The sequence below is a fragment of the Microsporum canis genome, genomic scaffold, assembly GCF_000151145.1.
Source record: "Microsporum canis CBS 113480 supercont1.2 genomic scaffold, whole genome shotgun sequence".
NCBI lineage: Eukaryota > Fungi > Ascomycota > Eurotiomycetes > Onygenales > Arthrodermataceae > Microsporum > Microsporum canis.
Window position 1 is genome coordinate 191,753 of NW_003299168.1, and position 22,428 is coordinate 214,180.

General features: G+C 46.6%; 9 protein-coding genes across 9 annotated transcripts; 5 read left to right on the forward strand and 4 right to left on the reverse strand.

Annotated features, from left to right (window-relative positions):
* Window positions 1–48: 48 nt before the first annotated feature.
* MCYG_01502 (uncharacterized protein) lies at window positions 49–1,254 on the forward strand (the record flags this gene model as incomplete). The annotated part of the gene is made up of 2 exons (XM_002848522.1): window positions 49–1,140; window positions 1,234–1,254. The coding sequence occupies 2 exons, from the start codon at window positions 49–51 to the stop codon at window positions 1,252–1,254; spliced, it is 1,113 nt and encodes a 370-aa protein (XP_002848568.1).
* A 493-nt stretch (window positions 1,255–1,747) lies between these two features.
* Window positions 1,748–2,614, reverse strand: MCYG_01503 (conserved hypothetical protein; the record flags this gene model as incomplete). Its single annotated transcript, XM_002848523.1, has 1 exon — window positions 1,748–2,614. One exon carries the CDS (start codon window positions 2,612–2,614, stop codon window positions 1,748–1,750), a length of 867 nt encoding a protein of 288 aa, XP_002848569.1.
* Window positions 2,615–4,540: 1,926 nt separating this feature from the next.
* On the reverse strand, window positions 4,541–6,453 carry MCYG_01504 (phosphotransferase family protein; the record flags this gene model as incomplete). The annotated part of the gene is made up of 4 exons (XM_002848524.1): window positions 4,541–5,460; window positions 5,510–5,894; window positions 5,950–6,245; window positions 6,375–6,453. 4 exons carry the CDS (start codon window positions 6,451–6,453, stop codon window positions 4,541–4,543), a joined length of 1,680 nt encoding a protein of 559 aa, XP_002848570.1.
* A 430-nt stretch (window positions 6,454–6,883) lies between these two features.
* MCYG_01505 (uncharacterized protein) lies at window positions 6,884–7,390 on the forward strand (the record flags this gene model as incomplete). The annotated part of the gene is made up of 1 exon (XM_002848525.1): window positions 6,884–7,390. The coding sequence occupies one exon, from the start codon at window positions 6,884–6,886 to the stop codon at window positions 7,388–7,390; it is 507 nt and encodes a 168-aa protein (XP_002848571.1).
* A 912-nt stretch (window positions 7,391–8,302) lies between these two features.
* On the forward strand, window positions 8,303–9,784 carry MCYG_01506 (conserved hypothetical protein; the record flags this gene model as incomplete). The annotated part of the gene is made up of 2 exons (XM_002848526.1): window positions 8,303–9,314; window positions 9,390–9,784. The coding sequence occupies 2 exons, from the start codon at window positions 8,303–8,305 to the stop codon at window positions 9,782–9,784; spliced, it is 1,407 nt and encodes a 468-aa protein (XP_002848572.1).
* Window positions 9,785–10,599: 815 nt separating this feature from the next.
* On the reverse strand, window positions 10,600–12,963 carry MCYG_01507 (conserved hypothetical protein; the record flags this gene model as incomplete). The annotated part of the gene is made up of 1 exon (XM_002848527.1): window positions 10,600–12,963. The coding sequence occupies one exon, from the start codon at window positions 12,961–12,963 to the stop codon at window positions 10,600–10,602; it is 2,364 nt and encodes a 787-aa protein (XP_002848573.1).
* Window positions 12,964–13,604: 641 nt separating this feature from the next.
* Window positions 13,605–14,356, reverse strand: MCYG_01508 (uncharacterized protein; the record flags this gene model as incomplete). Its single annotated transcript, XM_002848528.1, has 4 exons — window positions 13,605–13,748; window positions 13,816–13,941; window positions 14,005–14,046; window positions 14,114–14,356. 4 exons carry the CDS (start codon window positions 14,354–14,356, stop codon window positions 13,605–13,607), a joined length of 555 nt encoding a protein of 184 aa, XP_002848574.1.
* Window positions 14,357–18,682: 4,326 nt separating this feature from the next.
* On the forward strand, window positions 18,683–19,564 carry MCYG_01509 (cu-Zn superoxide dismutase; the record flags this gene model as incomplete). The annotated part of the gene is made up of 2 exons (XM_002848529.1): window positions 18,683–18,917; window positions 18,987–19,564. The coding sequence occupies 2 exons, from the start codon at window positions 18,683–18,685 to the stop codon at window positions 19,562–19,564; spliced, it is 813 nt and encodes a 270-aa protein (XP_002848575.1).
* A 1,559-nt stretch (window positions 19,565–21,123) lies between these two features.
* On the forward strand, window positions 21,124–22,068 carry MCYG_01510 (conserved hypothetical protein; the record flags this gene model as incomplete). Its single annotated transcript, XM_002848530.1, has 3 exons — window positions 21,124–21,150; window positions 21,213–21,249; window positions 21,317–22,068. The coding sequence occupies 3 exons, from the start codon at window positions 21,124–21,126 to the stop codon at window positions 22,066–22,068; spliced, it is 816 nt and encodes a 271-aa protein (XP_002848576.1).
* Between the last annotated feature and the right edge of the window lie 360 nt (window positions 22,069–22,428).

The window sequence follows — 22,428 nt, forward strand, 5'->3', positions numbered from 1 at the left end:
CTGGTCTGTCTTTGATATTCCCCCCTTGTCTGCCCTCGACTTGACAAGATGAGCTGCGTTTCAGGGGAATGCAGACCCAAAACCAAAAGCGAGCAGCGAGATGAGAGAAGGAAACTCGCTGCTCGCTTTGATGGTTTGACCAAAAAGCTTGAAGAGGTAGCCCGGCTTCAGCAGCATCGTGAAGATACCCGCATCGAGAAATACTCGTGTATCAATCTAACGGAGGAAGATATTGGGTCTCCAGGTCATACCCCCCAGCGATATCGAGATGCCTACCAGGACTTCACCGATCTATACGGCAATTACTTTGACGATGACGACTCCGTTACCGGTACCGATGAGGATGGCAAACCTGGAGGATCCAAGAAGGACGAAGACTGTGAAAGCGTTGCTTCGGAATCTACCACCGCGTCTGAGAAGTATAACATGTACAGTATCTCCGAATCAGTTCTTCGCATGGCTATTGGATTCCCAGGCTGGGTTCCTATTTACCCCAAGAAAAATGAAAGAGTCTATGGGACTGATTCTACCGTGTCCTCTGCTTCTCCTCCAACGCAAGTCAAGGAGACTCGGAAGGGCGCCTCGAATGAAGGATACCGTGGTTCCATGAAACTCGGCCAGAATACCTCTGCCTCTACATCTTCCCCAGACAAAGAGAACAAGAAAGAAGGCGGCCTCGACTCCGTTCACTCCGTCACTTTCTCTCCTTCCCCAGGCGCCGATAACGTGGAATTTGGACCTCACTCACCCATCTCCCTCTCACCTCCCCCCAGCCCTACTGATATGCTAGGCCCCTGCGACTCAGACTCGGTCTACTCCTTATCCTCCCCTGCCAACAACGATAACATGGATCCCGAGCCTGAGAGTGAGGATGACGATGAAGGTAAAGATGCGATAATCTATCCTAGCATTGAGGGAGACGACCAAACTGAGTTACCATCTACTCAGCCAGAGGGAGACTCAGATGCTACACTCTCTGATCCAGATAGAGAAGATTCTGATTCCGTATCTGGCACCAGTTACGATAGTACCCGTCGCATCAACAAACCCGTCAACCATAAGTTTTTCCACCTTCATCATCGCGTCCCCAAGAGACCTGCCACACCCAGCTCTGCGAACGGCAACATCAAGCGTTCAAAGGTGAGGCAGTCTACTTTCTCACTTAACTCATATCTACATACAATCCGGAAGTGAAAGCTAACAAAGTACCCAATGACTGGCTTGACTCTGTAGACCGACCGTTCAAACCCATAGCGAATCCGGGCTTGGCCTCATGGCCTCTCGATGTCATATCATGCTGTCACACCCAATATCAGACATCCGAGAGATGGGGATGCATGGATCTTCTTTTCATGATATTTCTGTACCACTGGGTTTTACTTCCATTGGCTAACTCTTCCTTGACCTTTGGCTATAATAAGTCATCTGGAGTCATCTTGTTCTTTTTTTCCCAGGATAGAGTGAGGTCACCTCAAAAATAAGTACTAGGATAGCTATTGGCACTTGAGCCCATAGTTTGAAGTAGCTTAAAAATAATCCAATTTATCATACTGCTTTTAGGTGCGTTTAGCAATTGGGGTAAAGATATAGTATATACTTAGGGTAAAGATATAGGGGTCACACCCCCATCGTCAACACACCATTCACTGAACCATCTTAAATTGTATAAACTTCACTCCGGCCGCTGTGACCACGTAGGATATATCATAAAGTCCTGAAAGAAAGATCAAGAACCACTAGCTAAGCACTAATTAACTTGGGATTTGATGATGCTAGTCCCTCCCTCAACTCCACACCGAGAACCTTTGCCAGGAGTTGACCAGCGAGGTTCTATCCCATTGACCCACCAGGAAGCTGCATGGATAATCTGAACCACACTGTTTAGCTCCTCTGTCGACCGAGGAGCATATATCATGATAAATCCCGTCGGAACAAGTCTAAATATCCACCACCAGCTATCTCGGGCAAGCGGATGGCGTTCACCCCATCCTCGTTCAATCACAAGTTTGACATCCGCTGGATGGAGAGTCATATGGATACTCCCGTCGATGGGGTGAGCATGGCATATTTCCCCATTGCATGTAACTCTACTAGTCAAGTCTAGAGGAGTGAAGAGGCCAATGCTATGCTTTTCAAAGCATGATGTCCCCTCATACAACCGGTCCGAGTTGCTGAGAGCCAACTTCTTAATTTCCGCTTTGAGAGCGGTATACATGGCCGGCGTTGCTCGCTGGGTCACTTGTCTGTGAGGAATGATTCCAGCGACTCGTGGCCGTGGTCCAGCACGAGTAGGAAGATATTTAAGGATTCCGGCCTGGGGATTCAATGTCTCTGGTAGATGTGGTGGTTTCATGGGGTCCCTCAGGGTAAAGATGCTTAAAATGCATATTCGAAGGTATCCCATGGGAGTTGACGGTGTTCCTCCAGGCCCTAGAGAGAGGAATTCAAGGTATCCGGCCCTGACTCTGCGGATAAAGAGTGCTATGAGGAGAGACGATGCAAGCCAAAACATCATGCTGTATAAGGGAGCATATGTATTGCCAGTCACTGGTGCATTGACCATGTCTACTTTGATTTTAAAGTCGATGGGATGGAAGGTAAAGCTCCACTGCATCTGTAGGGATTAATATAAGCCGGTTGAGTCGAGTAAGCTAGCTTAGTAGACATTGCTCACCTGGTAGCACCGACAGAGAGGCTTGATAGTCTGTCCACCGTACACTCAGTAGATCAACCTTATAGTAATCTTAGGAGCCGAAACTGGGAGCTACCTGCAACTCCTCCCAAGGGATTCAAGATAACGAGACTGATATAAATAACGAGCATGAAGAATCAAACGGTGAAAAATAAAGAAAAGACGTTGAATTAAATATGATTCTGCCATCACGAGGGCGGTACCCAAAAGGGAAGTCGAAGGTCCAATCGCCGAAGAAGAAATAACACAAAATATCAGACGCAGGAAAAGCCGAACAGCTCATCGACTTCGCATTGCTGGCTTGCTGTCATTGATCATCTTTAGCCGGACAGTGCACTAGCCAGCTAAGGCCCAAGATGCAGAAAACCAGTTAGGAGTTGCCTCCAGCCTGCAAGTCTCGCTTTTAACAGCTCAAGGGTATAATATACGGAATTCTATCTCGTGTATCAGCAACGCTGAATCAAAAGGACAAGCTCGAGTCGGAATCATACCATTTAACGAGCCGTCAAGCCTTGCTTGGGACATCTCTCGCTATCCGTCTGTCCACTCACAACTGGACTCTCAACTAGACAAGGCACAGAGGATGCTTTAGGCGCGGCCAGTTCAGCCTAGATCCAGGGCTAGCCGCTGCCCTAAGGAGGATGCCTCCGTTACTTCGAACTAGAGAAGATAAGGTCCAGGTAACTAGACGTTGAGAAGGAAGTGTTATAGGTAACTAAATGTTTGCTAAATATGTCACAGGTCAGACTAGATCTACTAGTATTAAGCAGTCCAAATATACACTCTTTGCAGCGCCATATTCTCCTAAGGTCGGAATGTCGGCACGCAGAATTCAACATGCAGGGGGTATTTGACTAGTTAACTAACAGTTGTTGGAACACTTAAGGCTAAAGGCATGCCCCTACACTACATCGTCCATCTCGCTACAGAACAAGATTCCAAGGGCACTCCCACAATCAATTTAATTAGAATTCAAGCATATACGGCAATGAACGAAATAATCTAACTTATACCAGTCCATCCTTACAACAATAATTAGCAATTGGCCCTCCACTGGGAAAGGATTATCCATTCGATTCTCTTAAGACCTAAAGGCGTGCTAAAACGGTGTCTGCTATCACATCGTCTGCTTGTTCCCTTCAGAATTGCATATTAATGACCTAAGAGTCGCGCTGTTGGCTTTGTAAAACGCCAAGGCACGCCAGGGAAACAGATTCGCACCTCAGCAACCAAGAATCAACTATGCCAGTATCTGGAGCTGGCTTAATAACGAAGGCCTTATCACTAAGGCCAATACAAGAGTTACAGGTTTCTGCCCAATAAAAATACTCGAAACGGCATTCTCAGAGATGAAGCGCGGAGGGACTCCCACAAGTGACGTGCAAGGTCAAGGAGAACCCAGTGACGGTGGAGGAATCTAAAACTGCTATTGAAAAAGCTTTTGACGATATTGAAAATCAGCTGTGAGGTTAGCAAGTCGAGCATATATATTGCTCAGTTGGATGATAAAAAGTGAGCAATATTTAGCTAAATATCTTACAGCATTAAGTCAACATCGCCAAGGTTAGTAGTAAATATCATATATGCTTTGCGCTTTTACATACCTAATCTCTATAAACCGACAGCCAACTCCACTCAAGCAATCTTTAACTTTCCGAGCAAACAAAAGGGAGCCCGGAAATTGCGCCGTGACAACGGCCGATAGTGTGTATATCCATGGCACAGGCTGGACATGCGGCTGGCGCTATAAATTCGGGTTCAAATATTGGTCAAATGTTGCAATGTGCTCAGCAGCGACCTTCCGCTGTGAAGGGACTCTATGATAAGACTGTTCTTAACGTGAGTAACCTAGCTGTCAAACGGCCACTGGCGGGCCAGATCGGCTTTGTCTTCTTCGGTCTTGCCAAACTCCTTCATTACTTCTTCCTTTAACTCCCGAAGAGCAATCTTGACCGTTTCATATTGCCCATGCTCAACTGCGTCTTTATCCGGCCAGAGTGGTCCAAGTCGGGCTTTGAATTCATTCATAAGCTGTATTCCATGTATTGCCTTTTTACCATCATTTTCGATCTCCTCTAATAGCTCATTAGTGAGGACAAAGGGAAAGGGTTGAGGTGGGTTTGGGGTTTCATTTGCTGGTAGATTAGGCCATATGTCGCGCAGGCCAATAGCAAGGCTGTGAAAATGAGCTTCACCAAATTCTAGAAGTCGACGCGCCAGTATAAGTATATCACAACTGTCCGTTTCCTGGTATTCAATAGCGCTATAAACCCTAGGAGCTTTCTTTAATGTGATTTTCCTTGAGGCGACGAAGAGGGCTTTTTCATAATATTGATTAATTGCCTCTAATCTTTCTTTTTCTGAAAGACCCTCGGTATCTTCAAGCTCGGGGCGATCCAGAGACTCTAGCTCCGGGACGTTATATTCAATGAAGGCTGGATCAGGGTTATGATCAATTAGCGGCAGGAGATTAATAGACTGCCAGTCAATAATTCCAGCCACTTTGGAGTGATTGTTTGGATCAACAAAGATATTCTCATCATGGAGATCATTGTGCCAGAGGCATGGCGTCGTTATACCCTCATTTGTCGGAAGAAGTGCGTTAAGAATTTGTAGGTACCATTCGACTGCAGATAATTTTTTTCCTCGACTAGGTTGATAGAAGCCGGGGCCGCACACCATCACCGTCTGTTTTGGTATTGTTAGCGTTGAAATTGCCAGTTTTTCTCGAAGTCCGATTGCCCTGTAGTAGTCATATACAGAGTTCCCTATAAGACAATTAGCGCTGCATCTCGTAGTTAGGGATGGTTAACTTACACGGCCCACGGTCACAGTCTAAACTCGCCCTTCCACAATCAAACCATTCTCGGCCTGTAACAGGGCCAATTGCGAAGCGATTATCCCAGACTTTATTGCCATCTTTATCAGTATAAAGATGCTCCTCTCGTCGTGGATTTGGCAGGTCTTGAGTATAGTAAAGTCCGCCAAAACCCGAGAATGTTATAGAGAGCCAATTAGACTGGTATCGGGCAATATCAAGCCGGAGGTTCATTTTATCAACGAGTTTCATACCGTCCCAAACTTGCCTAAGCTGGGCCCCAGGTATTTTTTCCATAATGATATATTCAGCTCCCACGGAATTGGTTGGGCATGAATCCCAACAATATACCTTAGGGACGGGTGTTGCAAGTATGTTGCGTACCTTGTTAGATATTAGTTTAGAAAGTAACAATGTGATTAGCAGTTCAAATACCTACAAAATCCATCGTAGCTACTTCGCTCGCTGTAGTAAGGTGAGCGCTGCCAGCATTTGGGTTGGGCACCTTTGCAATTACTTCTTGCCCGTTATCCATAGTCAGAACGAAGCTCTTATTATACATGCCATCAGGGCACTTTTCAATATTAATGCAAGTTTTTGCCCCAACTGACTCAGCTGCAATTCGAGCGAGCGCATTCATATTGAACCTTATATGGCGGCGTGCAATCTGGTCTACCTCGTCCAGGACGAAACGACCTCGTGTAAATGAAAAGAATTCTTCGCGGGTATTCCAATCTGCGTCGAACGAAGGTCAGCTGAGAACGTGGACGTATATATATGAGGAATTGAAATTAAAACCCTTGCCGGCGTGAGATATATCCATTGATGCATCTGGATCAACATTTTGATGAGTAACAGACGTACGGGCCGATGATTTAGTGGACAAGAAAGCTCGTGAAATCCGAAATACTCTTTGCAAACACGGGAACTTGGATGGTGGCATCGTTCAAATGTACTTTATCAAACGGCGTTTGTTCACATCAAGTTCATTCATATTGATGTCCCTTATTATAATGTGAAGTTTACATCCACGAATCAGCTTAGCTAAGCAAGAGGTACGCTGGAACGCGATTTGGGAAGTTCAGTTGTTTAACTGGATAACACAGGTTGACCTTGTTACTCGAAAAACGTTTATACCGTCAATGTTGACCTCGATCTAACTAAATTATGAATACTATATTATCTAGCGAGGGGGTTACACGCAAAATGTGAAAATATTCGCTGACGTTTGAAATAGGGATATATAGCTGCCTTGTGAAGCAGCGCATCACACTGATGAATATATAACCTGCTACATTTCCTCGTAGTATCAACGCATGATACTACCTTCAACAACCAGAACAAGCACACTAATCTTCTCAGCAATAAATACCATGATCAAAGGCCTCTGGAAACCTCAGTATGAGTCTTACATGCTGCTAATACTCTCGCCAGATAAAGAGCTAACCTACGTCCATCTTTACCCTGGCGGACATTACACTGACATCTCATATTCATCTCCTCCAACACTTCCACACTGTGTTTCCTTCAAATCCCGCGTTCCACTCGGCAAGCTTCCAGTTCGAACCACAGAAGGCCAAGGGCTGAAAGGTGTGATTGATCGGTTACAAGAGTTCATTAAAAAGGCTTATCAAGACGATATTGCCGACTCCGAAAACAATGCTGTTGTGTCTTACAAGGACAAATCGGTCATAGCTCTTCGTCGATGTGAGCGTGCACTCCACCAAGGGTTCAGCATGTTGACGGAAAGCCAAGCTTTTGAAGCTACCACGGAATTTTGTACAGTAGACCTTGTGCAGATATATAAACCACAAAAGGGGTCTATCATTGATCTGAGGATGAAAAGCATTGCGGTCAAGATGAAGAGCATTGTGGAGTGAGCATTGAAACATCAAGCTGGTAGAATCATACATCGAGTTGGGGTGAATATTTCTGGGCTACATAATACATTCCACCAGGTATTAAATGCCACCAAGTGCCACAATAAGGCCTCTGACTGCTCCAGATTCGGGTGTGCTAATGACCTTCTGTGTGCGGTATGGTTGAGTTGGACCGCATAACCTATTAATGACTGTCTATGCCCCGAAAAGATACGATAGATGTTTAATGAATCCTCCTCCGTAATAAATATCACGTATGTTCCTTTGGTAAGAGTACTATGTCGCGTTGCTAATATTTAGGTAAATATTAACAAAGCTGTCAAGAATTCACCATTCTCCAACGAATCCTGCGACGATCTTATTATTCCTAAGGAGCCTCTGCTAGTCTGCTTCAACTAAAGTATCCTTGTCGTCGACTCTACCAGTCCGCTTCAAGGGGTTGGCCTAGTTAGCTGGTGTCTCGAGCATCACTTGGGTCAAGATGTTTTTCGCTTCGACATCCCAATAGAGATTCAACAATATCAAGGTGGCCATATGGTATCTTCTTGCTCTTCCGGTCAATCCATGAAAAGACTCTTCTTCTTCTTCTAGGCGCCCTCAAGCAGTCCTCCCGCAGCCTAGTTAGTCATGCATGGCTTATGCCTGCGAATCCTTGTTGCTCTGGCCAGTTAGCAACCAACACCAACACAAATGTTGGCACTACACATGGTAACTACATGATGATCCATGTAGTTAGCAGTATTCCCTACGGGCTATGGCATGTTCAGGAGCGAGTCGTCCATTGCTCAGCCTCGATGTCTGGTTGAGAAAAAGGCCTTTGGATCCTCATCTCTCCTATCGGCTCTTGGATAGTTATTATTCCAGTTTACCGGACTCAGCGCTTCATACCCTACTATTGCACATACCTCTAAGATGGTTGCAAAACGACAGGCGCCTGAAATACCTTCAGGTATGCCTCAAGCTACTCTGGACCCGGCGGCACCCGTCGCAGTGACTCCAGTTACAACTGCTGTTCCAGCTGCCCCAGGGCCAGCTGATGGTAACCAGGCTTCTCCGACTATGAGTTCGTGGGTTATACAACCAAAACCTTCTCCTATCACCTCATGGGACGCTGGAGCTGGACAGCCTGGCGTTGTATCCACGATCTCACCTCCATTGATAACCAAGTCCCCCAAAGCAACGACGAGAAAGACCTCCTCCACGGCCTACAGCGAGCCTACAACAAGCACCCAACCTAACCAGCTTCATAACTCCGGCAATATCTCTAGTAGTGGCTACAGCAGTGGGATACTGGCTGGTGCAATTGTCGCCTCTGTGATCGGCAGTGCCTTTCTGGCTCTTCTGGCTGCTTACTTCTTTTTTGGCCGACGACGATCGAAGAAAGGAAACTCTCAGGAAGACAGTCATACAAGGGAGGCACTGAGAGATAAGAATTACGATTCGGAAACTCCTAGTTCCCGGGGCCACCTAAGTGGCACGCGTCCATACTCGGGTATACCTGATAATCCGACCATAATCCTACCACATGCTTTACATGCGGAGCGAGGAAGCCTGGGAGACTACATTCCCACTCCGGCTGATGATAAGACAGTCCAAAGCCGTGTCTTGACCGTCTTTGACCATCTGGCTCTCCATGTGGAAAATTATTATTCTTGCAGCTCGCCTCTGAATCTCGATTCTTCCGAATCAACTCAAGATGTAGCCATGATCAACAGCTACAATTCTACCTTCCTCCCGGCGCCAGTGGCTTCGTTGCTATTACAATCTAACGATCGAGAACCGATTATAAAGCACTGCCTCCTCCAGTCTATCATTCCGCTTATTTTCTACGCTATTTCATCTCCATTCCGGTCCGAAGGAAACTCATTCCTTCCACCTATATACGCCGTATCTAGATATTTCCGAGATATACAGTTACACCAAGGTAATATCTATCCGTATTACACACAAGGGCAATGGCCATAGGAAAGGTAATGACCGGAACTAACGCTGTTCTTAGATCAAGTAGCAAGCCAAGTCCAGTTTCATTGGCGAATGTTAACCGCGCATGGCTATCGAGGAATACCAACGACACAAAAGCAAGCTTACATCTCCGCACGGGGCAAAGATATCTCTAGAGCAGTCGAGACCTTCACCACCGCGTTCCGATCCTATGCTAGCCCTCACCACCCAGAGTCAGAGCGTATTCGCCATCTAACTAAGGTGATGGAGGATGCGGCAGAGTTAGGTATTTGGCTCTTTGAACAGCCATGTGGGTATGAGTTCATCTGGGATGATGTACCTGCCGGGAAAGTGGTTGTATCGCCTGCGATGGTGAAAGTATTTGATGAGCAAGGGAGACAGCTAAAAGTCACGAAGACTATTATCAAAGCTGATGTTGCCCGTTATATGTAAATATCTATAAAGCAGATTTTTGAGCCACACAGTAAATATAGTGCTGATATGATTGAGAGTGGCAGCTCTTGAATCATTGATAATTGAAGATATTAAAAGGGATCAAAGACATTAATGCTTTATATTATTCCAGAGCTTGTGTCTTGAATTCCCCTGCTCCTTTGCGAGTCAGGGGTAACTCTAATACCCGCCGCTGAGTTCGACTTACTGAACAGTTCTGATAATATTAGAATCAAACAATGAAGACAAAAAAAAGACGAAAAAACATACGAAAGTCGGGATTCGCTGGTGGTCACCCACCCAACTACTAACCGACCGGCAAGTGGCTTAAGTACAGCTGAGCGGACGGGAAGCTCTGTTTTCCACTTCCTATGTTCGTATGTACTGGGCACTCTGGATGAGTATGTATATATAGTACGAATATAGCAGAATGGGATAGTAAAGAATCATAATACTAAGTCTCATTACCATTAGAATATGAATACATGAAAACCCATCATTGCCTTTGAAGTAATAATATCAGGCAAAAAAATCCAATTGATGCTCCATATTATAATTCCTCCAACCAGGCAAGTAAATAAGCAACAGCAGGCAAGTTCATCATATGTATAAGAGGGTAGTAGCACATATCAAACAGAGAGAGAAAAACAGCAGCATAGCATCATGCCATATGAAGAGGGCGGTGTCTTTTTTTAAAAGAAGCAGAAGGGCATGTGTGAACGCCATCGCCATGGAAGGGGTTAGGAAGGTGCAATACCCATTCCTGATGGGATAAAAAAATATGTAAAACACGTGAAATGCCCAAGGGGAGAGGATCATGATCTCCCAGCGTTATCAATAACCATATTCACCTCCTTAATAGGATGTAGGAGCATAGGAGGCAAACACATCCTCCCTTCATTCGCGAGTTCGTATTCTTCCCCTCCATCATTATTAGATTTGTAGCCCAGCCATCGTCGCCAGACATTCTCTGGGTGGCCAGCAGAGTAATACCATGTGGTTCCTCTGAAGTTATGTTCACGGTTACCGAATACGGATGTTCTGGCGCCGCCTGTTGCACCGTTGCGGCCTGCATTGAACACTGATTCAAGGTATGTCGTCGGCCATTGACGGTCAATGTAGACAGAGTGCGGCACGTAGACGGCCTTGTAGCCGTGGTGAAGGGCAACAGTTGGTGGCCACATTTCAGAAAACATATGGTGTCGTTTCAGACTTGTTTCCTTGTGCATTGTAAGCAGAAGTTTGCGGGATAGACGGGAAGTGGCTATGATAGCTGCTCGTCGGGGCGGTGCGTCTTCTGACTTGTTGTATCCTGTTATATCGTCCTTGAGAAGCCATGTCGTGCCATCAGGATCGTACAGGGGGTTGAGGACAATTAAGTCAGCTTCTTCGCCAACGCCCCACTCGAATTTATCTTTCTCATATGTGGTAGGTGGGATGCCATCATCTTCTAGTTCAAGCACATCCTCTTGTGACGGCGGTCGTTCAGGGCCCCAGATAGGTTTATCGCCTTGTCTTTCCGTCGGTCGATGGCCATTTGGTCTATCCTTCGACGGTGCACTAAACATGTTATTCGGGCTATTTGTTCCATGTTCAGTCTGTACTCTGACTGTATGGCGGAAGTCTTCCCATGACCCATGCACAGAAGGAACGTAGAATCGACTGTTCCGTTCCCACAGACCTTTTCTAGGCTGTTCCCTCGCCCACAGACGCATCTTGTTAAACAGGTCATACCAGTGGCCTGTGTAGCGAGCATCCATCTCCCAGTTCCAGAAATAGTCGTATTCAGGATGTTGATGAGCGAAATATTGAACGGGCATAAATGTGCTACGGTATACCCCATGAACGGGAAGATTTCTCATAAACGTCTCTTCAAGGCCACCGTATATGAGGCCCATCTGTCTCTCGGACCATAGTGTGCCCATGCCATGAAACTCGTCCGGCAATGACTCTCGCAAAACACGATTGTAGGTGTCTTCATCAGACCAAATCTGCAGGTTGTCATCCTTGACGTGGATCAAGAATTGAACATCATATTCTCCTCCAGAGAAGAGTGATAGTTCTGCGATGAGCGAGCGCAGGTACAAGATGGCCTCTGTGTCGTAATGGAAGTCTGACCAGGTTCGTATGATAAACGCAGTTCGAGGAAGTTTCGTAGTGGTAGGGGTGCTAGAGTTTTTAGATCCATCTGTAGCAGTAGCCTCTGCGCCCCGTGGAGCTTTCTCTCCGACGGTCATGCCTAGAAACCTATCCGTCTTCGAGGGTGGAGGGGCAGGGAACCGATGACGGTTGTCATAGAGACACTGTTTTTGGGCTTTGGCCCAGTCGACCTTTCGATAGTCGACCGGAGAAACATGCTCCCACATCTGGTCTACCCCAGACCGATCACCCTCTAGTCCGGCGCCGCTACCACCCGATCTAACTCCATACCCCAGACCGTAGGGCCCGAGTCTGCCGAACCGATCATAACATACATCAGTATCGAGTCCAAGCATCTCATTGGACCCCATGGCATTATCCGGAAACCCTCTTGGAATTCCACTGTACCGATGGACCAGAGGAATAGAGACTTTTCTATCGACATCCACAAAGCAATCTACCTTCTTCCCATACTTTTCAACATAGGGCTTGGACGTGTAACCAGGATAAGGGTTGAACGGTGAACTTTTAACCACCCTTTCCGGATCAACTTGCTCATCGGCTGTAGAGGCAGCCTCCCCTCTATCCTCGCCGGGGTATTCAGGAACGCTTTCGTTCTTTGGCATCAAAGTCCTAATCCCTCCATAATACCGTTGCAAGAACGGGAAATTCTCCCATTCAGGCGGCTGTGGTTTGAATATATTTGGTGGCGGAGGAGCTGGAATCTTGAATATGGCCTGGGACAGCGTTACTCTGAACAGGGTGAAGACAAAAAGGACCAGCCCGGCAAACACGCCCAAACATACCCATCTCATGATGGAATTGGGGACTCTGTAGAGCTGAACTCTCGACCTCCTTCTGTATTTTGTCTGTGAGAGGAAAGGTCTGGAGGATGAAGAGTCTGAGGCAGAAGTGGAGTAGGAGATTTCTGAGTGGGAGCCGTATTCTTCATCATGGTCGTAGGAGTACTTTTCGGTGTCGACGTTTAGTCGGGGAGCAGATGGCTCCCTCGACGGGTCGGAGACTGATCTATGTGCCATGTCGGCGTGTGACGATTGATAGAAGTGACAGTGAACCAGCACTCAATTGTCCATCTGGAGATTGAAAGGGGGGCCGGTGGCAAGACAAGGGAATATAAAAAACGACAAGGACAAGGTCTAGCCCCCCGACAAGCGACAATTAGACACAACAACGGCCGAATGGAAAGGGAGAAGCAAAGATAGAGATGAATTGAGCCGTTGAAGCAGAGAGAGAGAGGGAGAAAAAGTCGACTTGACTTGACTTGCGCGTCTTCACGTTCAAACACTCTAAACATGATCTCATCGTCGTTTTTTCTTTTGCCTTTTCTGGCCCGTGTTTACTAAAAGTGGGTCTGACGCCGGTCCTGGTGATGTTTTAGCCAATCAGAGAGCTGTGTTTATATTAGTCATCATTTCCATAGCAACTATCGCCACTAGCCCCTGATAGGAAAGTAAGATATCACATGACTGCTGAGTCAGGATATTCACGTGACAGTAAAAGTTGGAGTTGAAGATGATGAAGAGAAGACCAAGGAAGAGAAGAAGGAGAAGAAGAAAAGAAGAGGAAGATAATAAATGGATTGTATTAATTAACTCGACAGGCAGATAAGCCTCGAGTGGTGGCTGTTGATATCTGACAGGTGGTAGTCTGTAGACGGTCTTCACTTGTTACACCTACCTCCAGGGCTTTCCAGCAGCTTGCGAGCCTTCTCGATGCTGTCGATGGCCGTGTCATAGTCGCCCACCAGACCAGCAACGAGCTTCTCTCCGTCCTCACAGTCCCTCTTTATCGTCGTCGAATATGGCTGCCACATATCAGCATTTTATCGACGACAAAGGCATCAGGAAGGGGGAAAGGGGGACAAGGCTAACCTCCATCCAAAGGTTAACAAGATGCAGATTCCATCCTATAGTCGGACCCAGACGATCGATATTCTTGCTGCAGAATACCGCCGGGTTCGTGGAATCATGTGAGAGGGTCACTATGGCCTTGAAGTACTGCCAAACGCCATCAGCAGCTGAAGAGGAGAGAGAAAACAGTTATCTGAGTGGATAACTTACGCCCTTCAAGGCCCCAACCAACTGGCCGCACTGCTCTTTGTTCTTAGAACCAAAATCAGCACCACCCCTTGTATACGCAGGACATGTCAAGACAAGGTGACATGCTTACATTCCGACTCTGCACATTCAGCCCTTTTGAGATCGAAGAAGATTCATCCGCTGCCTGGGCCGCCGCTGAGCTGATGTTCGATATGGCTGCTTCGGGCCCTTCCTCGACTGCCTGTGGGAACTTGGAGTGAGCGACCCCAGCCGCAGCCGTGGCAACACGAAGGCTCTGTATGGTCGACGGCTCAAAGGCGAGGGCGGGGACCGCAAACATCAGCGAACCCAGGAGGAGAGAAGTTGACTTCATGGTTGAGTTCAGGCACTACGTGTAGGCTGCTGGCTGTTTCGTGGTCGTTGTCGACAGAGAAGTGTTCCCCAAAGAGGGAGACAGAGTAAAACTATGGTACTAGGATACTCTGTAATAGTGAATAGTCACTGGTTACTAGGTGAACGAGCTCGTCACTTGTGTAACTGGCTCCAGCAAATAGTTCGCTGTTGATCGTTTTAGCTGCATATTAAGTATGGGGGAGCTGCACAAGCAGATGGAGTCACTCATCAGCTCCATGACAGCAACAACACACAATCCACAGGGTATGTACATAGGACTGGGTGTAAATACTATGTATGTGTCTTTTCGATGGAAAAGCAGTCGAATCAAAAGGTTGTGATTGATGGGACTAATATCAGGTTTGCAGTGGAAGGATAGCCTTGTATTCACTTGTTAGACAAGCCACCGCTCATACATGATCCAACTCTACACCCTCTCAGGCTATTGACCTGGTTGGAGGACATCGCCATCAAGTACCATGGTGTATGTAAGAACTTATAAACTGCATGTAAAGACTCCTCTCATGGTAAGGAAGGTCTATCGATCGGGGTATGTGCGTCCGCATCAGCCGTCAAAACGGCTTGAGGTTCTAAAAATAAAATAAGAATTGCCTTCAGGCCTGAAATAGAGTCATCCGGTTTAGTTATTAATAGGCAGAAAGACATAAAATAAGAATGAGGGAAAAGAAGAAGCATACGCACTTAAGCGCCGCCCAACTGCCCTAAAACATACCCCAGCTGCCGGCTCCCATTGGCGAGGACATGCAGAATAGATATTGCGCCCCAACCCGTCCAGCCCCGATTATCATAATTCCCTTTCGATGCTATGTATAGTTAGCCAACCAAGGCTGGCAGAGTCTCCAAATCATGGTCTCGTCACTGGCTTCTCCGTATCAAACTATCAACCTGGAAGCTGCCTACTGGGAGCTTGGTCATCCTTTCAACATCCTTAATTACGCCTAACTGCTCAGATGATATCCTTTTGCCGGCCTAAAGCTCTTGGATTTTGGGATATACACTCTGTTTTGCACTGTAACCCCAAGGCAACATCAAGTTACCCCGTGTATATTTACACTCTATTGCCTATATATCGCTGCACATTTAAGGCTCAGGGTTATTCTTTAAGGGATGAGATAGCTATATCCTTAGGGTTATAGAACAAAACAGAGTGTACATCCCAAACTATAAGAGCTTTACTCTATTAGGTTAAACAGACAAAAGGGTGGCATTTCGGCAATTAGGAATCCTTAATTAGCTCCGTCATAGGCAATCATAGGGTAGATCCATCAGATAAATCGCCCCCTATGACCGTGGCGACCGCTCGACCAGCCATATCCAAAACCCAAGCCCCTGGGTCTCCAAGTTGAGCAAAAGTCAGTCGAACCGTTTAAAAAAATATCCCCGGGTCCCAGGATATGTGTGCAACACAGCTGGAGCTAGGCTTGCCATATCATCTTTTGAAGGGGATTGGCATGGGGTATTAATGTTCTCCAACACAGTTGTTGATATTGCTGGAGGTATGTTGGCCATGGTTCATTCTTATTTTGACGTACAATGGGTATTTACCTGGATCAATCCCTCTTTCAGGGCCTGTTCGGATGACATGATAACATGTTATCCCAATCACCTGCTCACTCCTGTGAATCCAGAAACTTAAGGTAGACTCCTGATGCTCCCGAGCTAGCTCCGTCAGTGCGTCCGATGCTGAACCCTATCGAGTTCTGGCCGCCTACAACGGCGAGCCAAGCGAAGTGAGCCTAACAGTGACAGAAAAGAGTCCCCACAGATTAGCCACTCTTGAGATTTCAACCTTTAAGCCATAACGGTCTATAAAATCATAGATAGATAGTGCAATATGATCCCTTATGGAAGTTGCTAGAGTATAAGATTGCAAGTTGACCTTAATAATCACGGTATGCACTGTAATATCTTTCCAATAATAGTGTTTTGGCTAGCATGTATCAAGGACTGATGGCGGGGTTCGCCGTTGAACTCTGCGCCAGTTCTCAGCCAGCTGTAGATGTATATCTGAGAGATATCCCCAGAGGTATGTGGCCTAATGCACTGTAGTCAACCATTTCACTTTTTCCGGGAAAACCTAGCTCTGCGCTAGCTGAAATCATCATATTAAGAGTTAGTACCTAGTCAGAGCTTCTTGAAGGGTAAAGGGAGATATATAGCATATTATCTCTGGCTGTTGGTATAAAACCCGTACCACTTTTCCAAAGATGAACTAGCTCAGCTGGTAGAGTATTTTACAGAGCGTCTTTCATTAGATTTTTGTCGATAGAACGCCGTCCTGTAATGAAATCTTCTATTGATATTCCAGGCTTCTGTAGAACGAACAGTAGCATAATAAAGGGTGTATATGCTGAGCTTGCCCAGGCATTGTTATAGATGGCTTGTTCCATTCTGATATTGGGCTAATAATAACTCAAGAGTTAGATGAAGCAATCAGATATCGCCGCACCATAGTAATACTAGGGTATCACTTTCTCAGGCCACACGGTATAGGGGCCAAGTCCATCAGGCTCGAGGCAAACTCTGGTTGACATATCGCGTAGGTTTCTAGTTTCCACCGGCCATAGGGAGGAGCCTTGGCCCGCCCATGCGGAAGAGGCCGCCAGAATCTACGCGGCATCCAGTTAAGGTGCATGAATCACCTCCCGAGGATCCGTGCCTGCTGCGGCCCCTCCGCGTGGCGGAGAGGTGTGGAATATACATCTTATGGGCCTATATGAATTAGTTATTAGTTATCGGGTCTTCTTGGCGCCGAGTAGTGTCTGAGGAATCCAAAGCTCGAAATAAAGAGTGGCCAAGAAGAGGTCTTAAATTCGAAGTGAGTTAGGCCAAAATCACTGGTTTCTCGTTCTTGGCCTTTTCCATCACTAGACACTAGTGAATAATTAACTTGGGCCAAGGGCCAAGCAGTAAAGTAGTCAATTAAGAGATTGACCAGCTTCCCCTAAGGTACCTTAGAGGTAGAGTTTACAAAAGTAGTTTGCTGCTAGGCCACAAAGCTATTTTATTCCATACAGCTCTCTCCTGTATATGCAGGATATCCATTGTAAAGAAGTTTGTATTATGTATAAAGAGGACATCTCGAGATGCAAGGCATGGTGGCGATCGCAGTAGCTGCCGAGTGTCCGACCTGTCAGATGTGGGGGAGGAATCGGTTATCTTCACTCAGAAGTGCTTCTTTTCTTGTCCATGGCGATTTCGATGTGGCGTTAGCTTGAGATCGTGGTGGTCCAGACCAGAGATTTTTCACTCGTTTTGCCATTGACGAAAAGGAAATAATGGACGACCAGGTTGGCATGTTCTTGGATGCGAAAGTGAAGCTGGCACATCGAAGACTCTAAAATCACACTAAACCTGGTACAAGAAAGACTATACTCAATCGGGATAGGCGGCACTTATATTACACGTGATATACATGTCTTACATAAGCGCCTACCTTTTCGTGTTTAGGTAAGCCAGAAGAGAGAAGACGCGATAAATGAACATGCTGCGTAGTGATCCATGTAAGCCACATGCATAGGGCATGGAATCCGAGCCAGGAGCTGCTGATATGAGTATACACCGCTACAAGGTAGGGTTCTTCCATAGGCACAAGGAACCAACAAAGCGAAAGACTCCATCCGGATTCCAACTCTTACTCTTATCCACACACTTGGTTAACTGTAAATCCACAAAGTTTTGCCTGTGCATGAAGTGACAGGGATGTTTAAAAATAGCGTAGTGATTAGACACGGAGCCAGCCTATCAGAAACGCTGCATCCTGCCTGCTAAGCGCTGCCCCCCCCATGATCCTCTGGGCGGCATTGTAACTTCGCAAGGGTATGACGGTCCAACGGCAAGCCTGCAAGCTGCCCTGTCATTAGCATCCGCATTTAGTTAACAGCCAGTCAGTGGCGAGTGTCTGCATCTACATACGGATTCTTCGGACAGACGGGGGGATGGGGATGGAAGGCCCATCGTATAAGCGCCGGGCCTTGGGCGCTTCACCCCTGATTTGGAAACATTTCCCATCTGGGTGGCCAGGCTTCGCTGTTTCATGGGGTATATAAGAAGTGAATGAGACAGCAGTCCGTTTGATGAATGTCTCTCTCTTCATCCTCAGTTGGTAACAAACTGGAAAGTTACACGGGCAAGACCTTCACTTTGTTTTTGTTTTAAAGAAGTCGCTTCTCACTTCTCTACTTCTTCCTCTTCTTCTTCCTCCTCTTGCACACATAAACATAATATCCATCAATATCACAGGCTCACATACACATATCCATCACCACCACAAGCAACATCAAACATGAAGGCCTCTCTCTTCCTTGCCTGCTCTGCCTTGAGCTTCGGTTTGGCCGCCGCAACCACCGACGCGCCTGAGACAGTTGACAACCCCGTTGGCGTCGTCTATAAGGCCCTCCTGCTTAACAAAGACACCACCAAGGTTAGAGGAAGCGTCTCTGGCACTGCCCATAGTGACGGCAGAGGAGTCGACTTCAAAGTCCACTTCAGCGGCCTTACCGAGGACGAAGGTCCCTATGGTTAGTCGTCTATCTCAACAAAAACATTATAGATGTAAATAAAACACATAGCTAACAACAACCAACCAGCCTATCACCTTCATGTTGATCCCGTCCCAGAAGATGGCAACTGCAGCAGGACCCTAGACCACGTCGACCCCTTTGGTCGTGGCCAGCGACCACCATGTGATAGCAGCAACCCTGAAACCTGCGAGCCAGGAGACCTCAGCGGCAAATATGGCAGGATCAGCGCCAGCGGGGACTTCACGACAACATATCACGATCTCTACTCCTCCACCAAGAATGGTGTTGGTACCTTCTTTGGAAACCGTTCCATTGTCATACACGACAAGGACGGCAGACGTATCAACTGCGGTAACTTCAAGCTTGTTGAGGTCGAAGAGCCAGGCCATTCCAGTGGTTCCATGCCTGCCACCACTGCCACCACCCCAACAACCGGCACAGGCGTCATCCCCACTCGTCGTCCAACTGGTACGGGAACCGCTGGCAGCACCGGCATTGGCGGCAGCACTATTCCAACAACTGTTTCTGCCACGTACACTCCCACCGCCTCGCCCTCTCCGCCCGTCCTGTCTAACGGAGCAGAGCGTCTGGTCGGCTTCTCCCTCGGCGCCATCTTGGCTGCCTTGGCCCCCTTTGCTTTGTAGATCATGTCAGAAGCATGCACAGCCAAAAGAGTGGCATTCCTCTTCTCTTTTCTTTCCAAGATGGTATCCTAACAAAAGAAACCCTGGTTTTGTCCCTTTTCCATCGGCTTTGACTCCTTAAAAATCATGATCCTTTTTTCTCTTTCCATTATCATACCTTGTATACCCTAGTTTCATTTCATCTTCCCCTTCCTTTGTCTCTGTCCTCTCTCTAACACTAGATTAATGGTTTCCTTTTTCTCGGTACCTAGAGGCGGCGAATATCAGCGACAACGGAGTCTTGTTTTTCTTTGGTCATGGCTTTTTGTCTTTTTGTTTCTCTTTAGCTAGACAATCATAATGGAAACCCAGGTGCATTATTCATGTCTCTTCTTGGTTGTCTCCTTGGTAATAATTAAATCGCGCCCCCGTTGTTGTATCCATCGTTTGTCTACTTCAAGCATTTTCTCGCTCAGAGCCAAATATATATCACGTGATGTGTTAGCCAAACTTTAAGTTTGTCATCAAAACTTCCAGTTTCAACCTCAGCTTCATTCTCACAGCAATACCCCCAACTACCAAAGGCTATATATACTTGTGTAGACGCCTAGCTCGTCCACTTTGAATTAGCTATAGCTTTCCTTATTTATACCCTTCTTTTCTACTGATCTATATATATATATCAATAATTAGATGAGGCCTATCTTTGCCTACGGATACTCTCCAAAATACTAGAGCAGCCCGCAGTCTACTTGATCAGGCTTCCTCCTTAATATATACCCCTATCTTTCTTTTCTGAGGCATCTTACGAACAATTATACTCTTTAGACTATATTTATCAGCATGCTACACATCCAAGGTAAGCAATTTATTGCGAACTTTTCCATGGGTCCGGTATAGCTTACTCACTTCCCTTTATCCAGTGTATGCGCCGATGGCCTTGAGACCGCCATGATGTAGTAGATTTCCATGTGAACGCACATTCAAGCAATATCAAAGGGTGATAGTACGATGCAAGTACTAAGCTGACCAATGCGATTTAATGGGAGCTCGGGGAAGACCAGGCCACCGGCCGATTCCAAGAATAAAGGGGCGGATCTCGAAAACCAGGTGGGCACGAATATCGGAAACTTCCAGTAATAGCAGCTTGCTTATGAGGAATCCCGGAGCTTTTGCACTGAGTGGGCCAATTTGGTTGTCCCTTGCTTCGTGTTCCTTTGACGCAAAGTGAAGGGATATGATGGATGAGCAACCATGGTGAATGAATTTGTCCTTTAGCCGCGCTTAATTGAAGGACTTATGGGAGGACTTAGATGATGGATAGTATACCTGGTGATATCTGCCATCGTTTTGGGCCCTGATGTCTCTACGGAGGGTATATTCCCACGGACGAGTATCCGTTTGACCCTTTGCCAGGTATATATATAACAGGCCTTCAAAGTGCATCTCTCCCCAAAAGTTATTGCATGCCTACCACAATAACTACCTTTGGTCGAGTTCACTGTTCGATTTCTTGAATACTAGGCTTCAACCTTTATCTGTTTACCTTGGTGAGATACGGCACGCTTGCTTTCCTTCTGATGGCTGCGCAAGGTCAACCCAACCAGGTAAGTTAGCTAGCTTTGCATATGCCATTAAATCCCTTAAATATCGAGGCTGACTGTGAAAGGCGGCCTCGTCCAACTCACGTTCGCAAGGGACTCGAGGTATGTAGGCCCCTGACACCCCTAAATCCTAGAAATCCCCCTCTCCGCTAACACCCAAAAAAACCAGCCGGGTCCAAATGGTCTAAAAATGAAGAAGCGTGGCTCGTGGTTAATTGCATGAAAGACGTAACCACGGCATGGCTTGTTGCAAATTTCCCTGGTAGAGCTCGTGGCTTAAACGGTATTACCGGCCATCTGGCCGATATGCGCCTTCACAATCGTTTGTCAAAGAAATGGCGCCATAAGAGCTGGAATGATGAGCCACCATATACTCTGCGCGAAGATATAGAGATCATGCAATGGCATGTATGGGGCCGCGAGCACCTTGATCCTCAGATATTTGTGCCAAACCAGCGTGCTGGAGGCAGCGTAATCGCTAGAGCTGATTACTTATGTCGAGACGAGGAATTAGTAAAAGCAGTTAAGGAAGCTGAAAAAACTGCTCAGGAGGCATTAGAGGCGAGAGACGAGGCCTGCTTCAACGCAGAAAATGAAACTGCAGATGGACCCGTCGATCATAGTGCTATGAGAATGATGAATCGAATTCTCTTTAGAACAGAGAGCGACAGCATAGTTAAGATTTGTGACGCCATTTCCCGTTCTCTTTGGAATAGAGAACATAGTGAGGATGATGAAGATAACGAAGACGATGAGGACGATGAGGATGGAGAAGAAGGGGAAGAAGGGGAAGAAGGGGAAGAAGGGGAAGAAGGGGAAGAGGGAGAGCCCACTGCCGACAACGAAGAGACTGAAGCCGATGATCTTTCCATGCGTAGGAATCGCAAGAGCTTCTACGTTTTGGCAAGACGGCAACAATAGGCATATAAGGCCTTGGGCAGCACTGGTGTCGTCTTACAAAGCAGACGCCTCGCACCTAACATGCCTCCTAGCCGTCGTCACGTAATGTGCTAGACTGAGTCTTAAGCTAGACATTAGTATACTTAGGAATAATAGCCTTTATAGAGCCGTATAACGAGTTCCAGTCGCTGCATTGTATTACTCCTTGTAGTGATTCCAGCCTTTGGGGCTAGGATATTTTGTCTAAAACGTTAACAGATATATGAGATGTTAGAGAGAAAATTGAAAATCTCTCAATATCAAGTGAGAAGAAAATAGAAACACTAATACATAGATATAGTTAGCCGGCGCCAAGAGAGTTGGCTGGAGGTAAAACCGGCT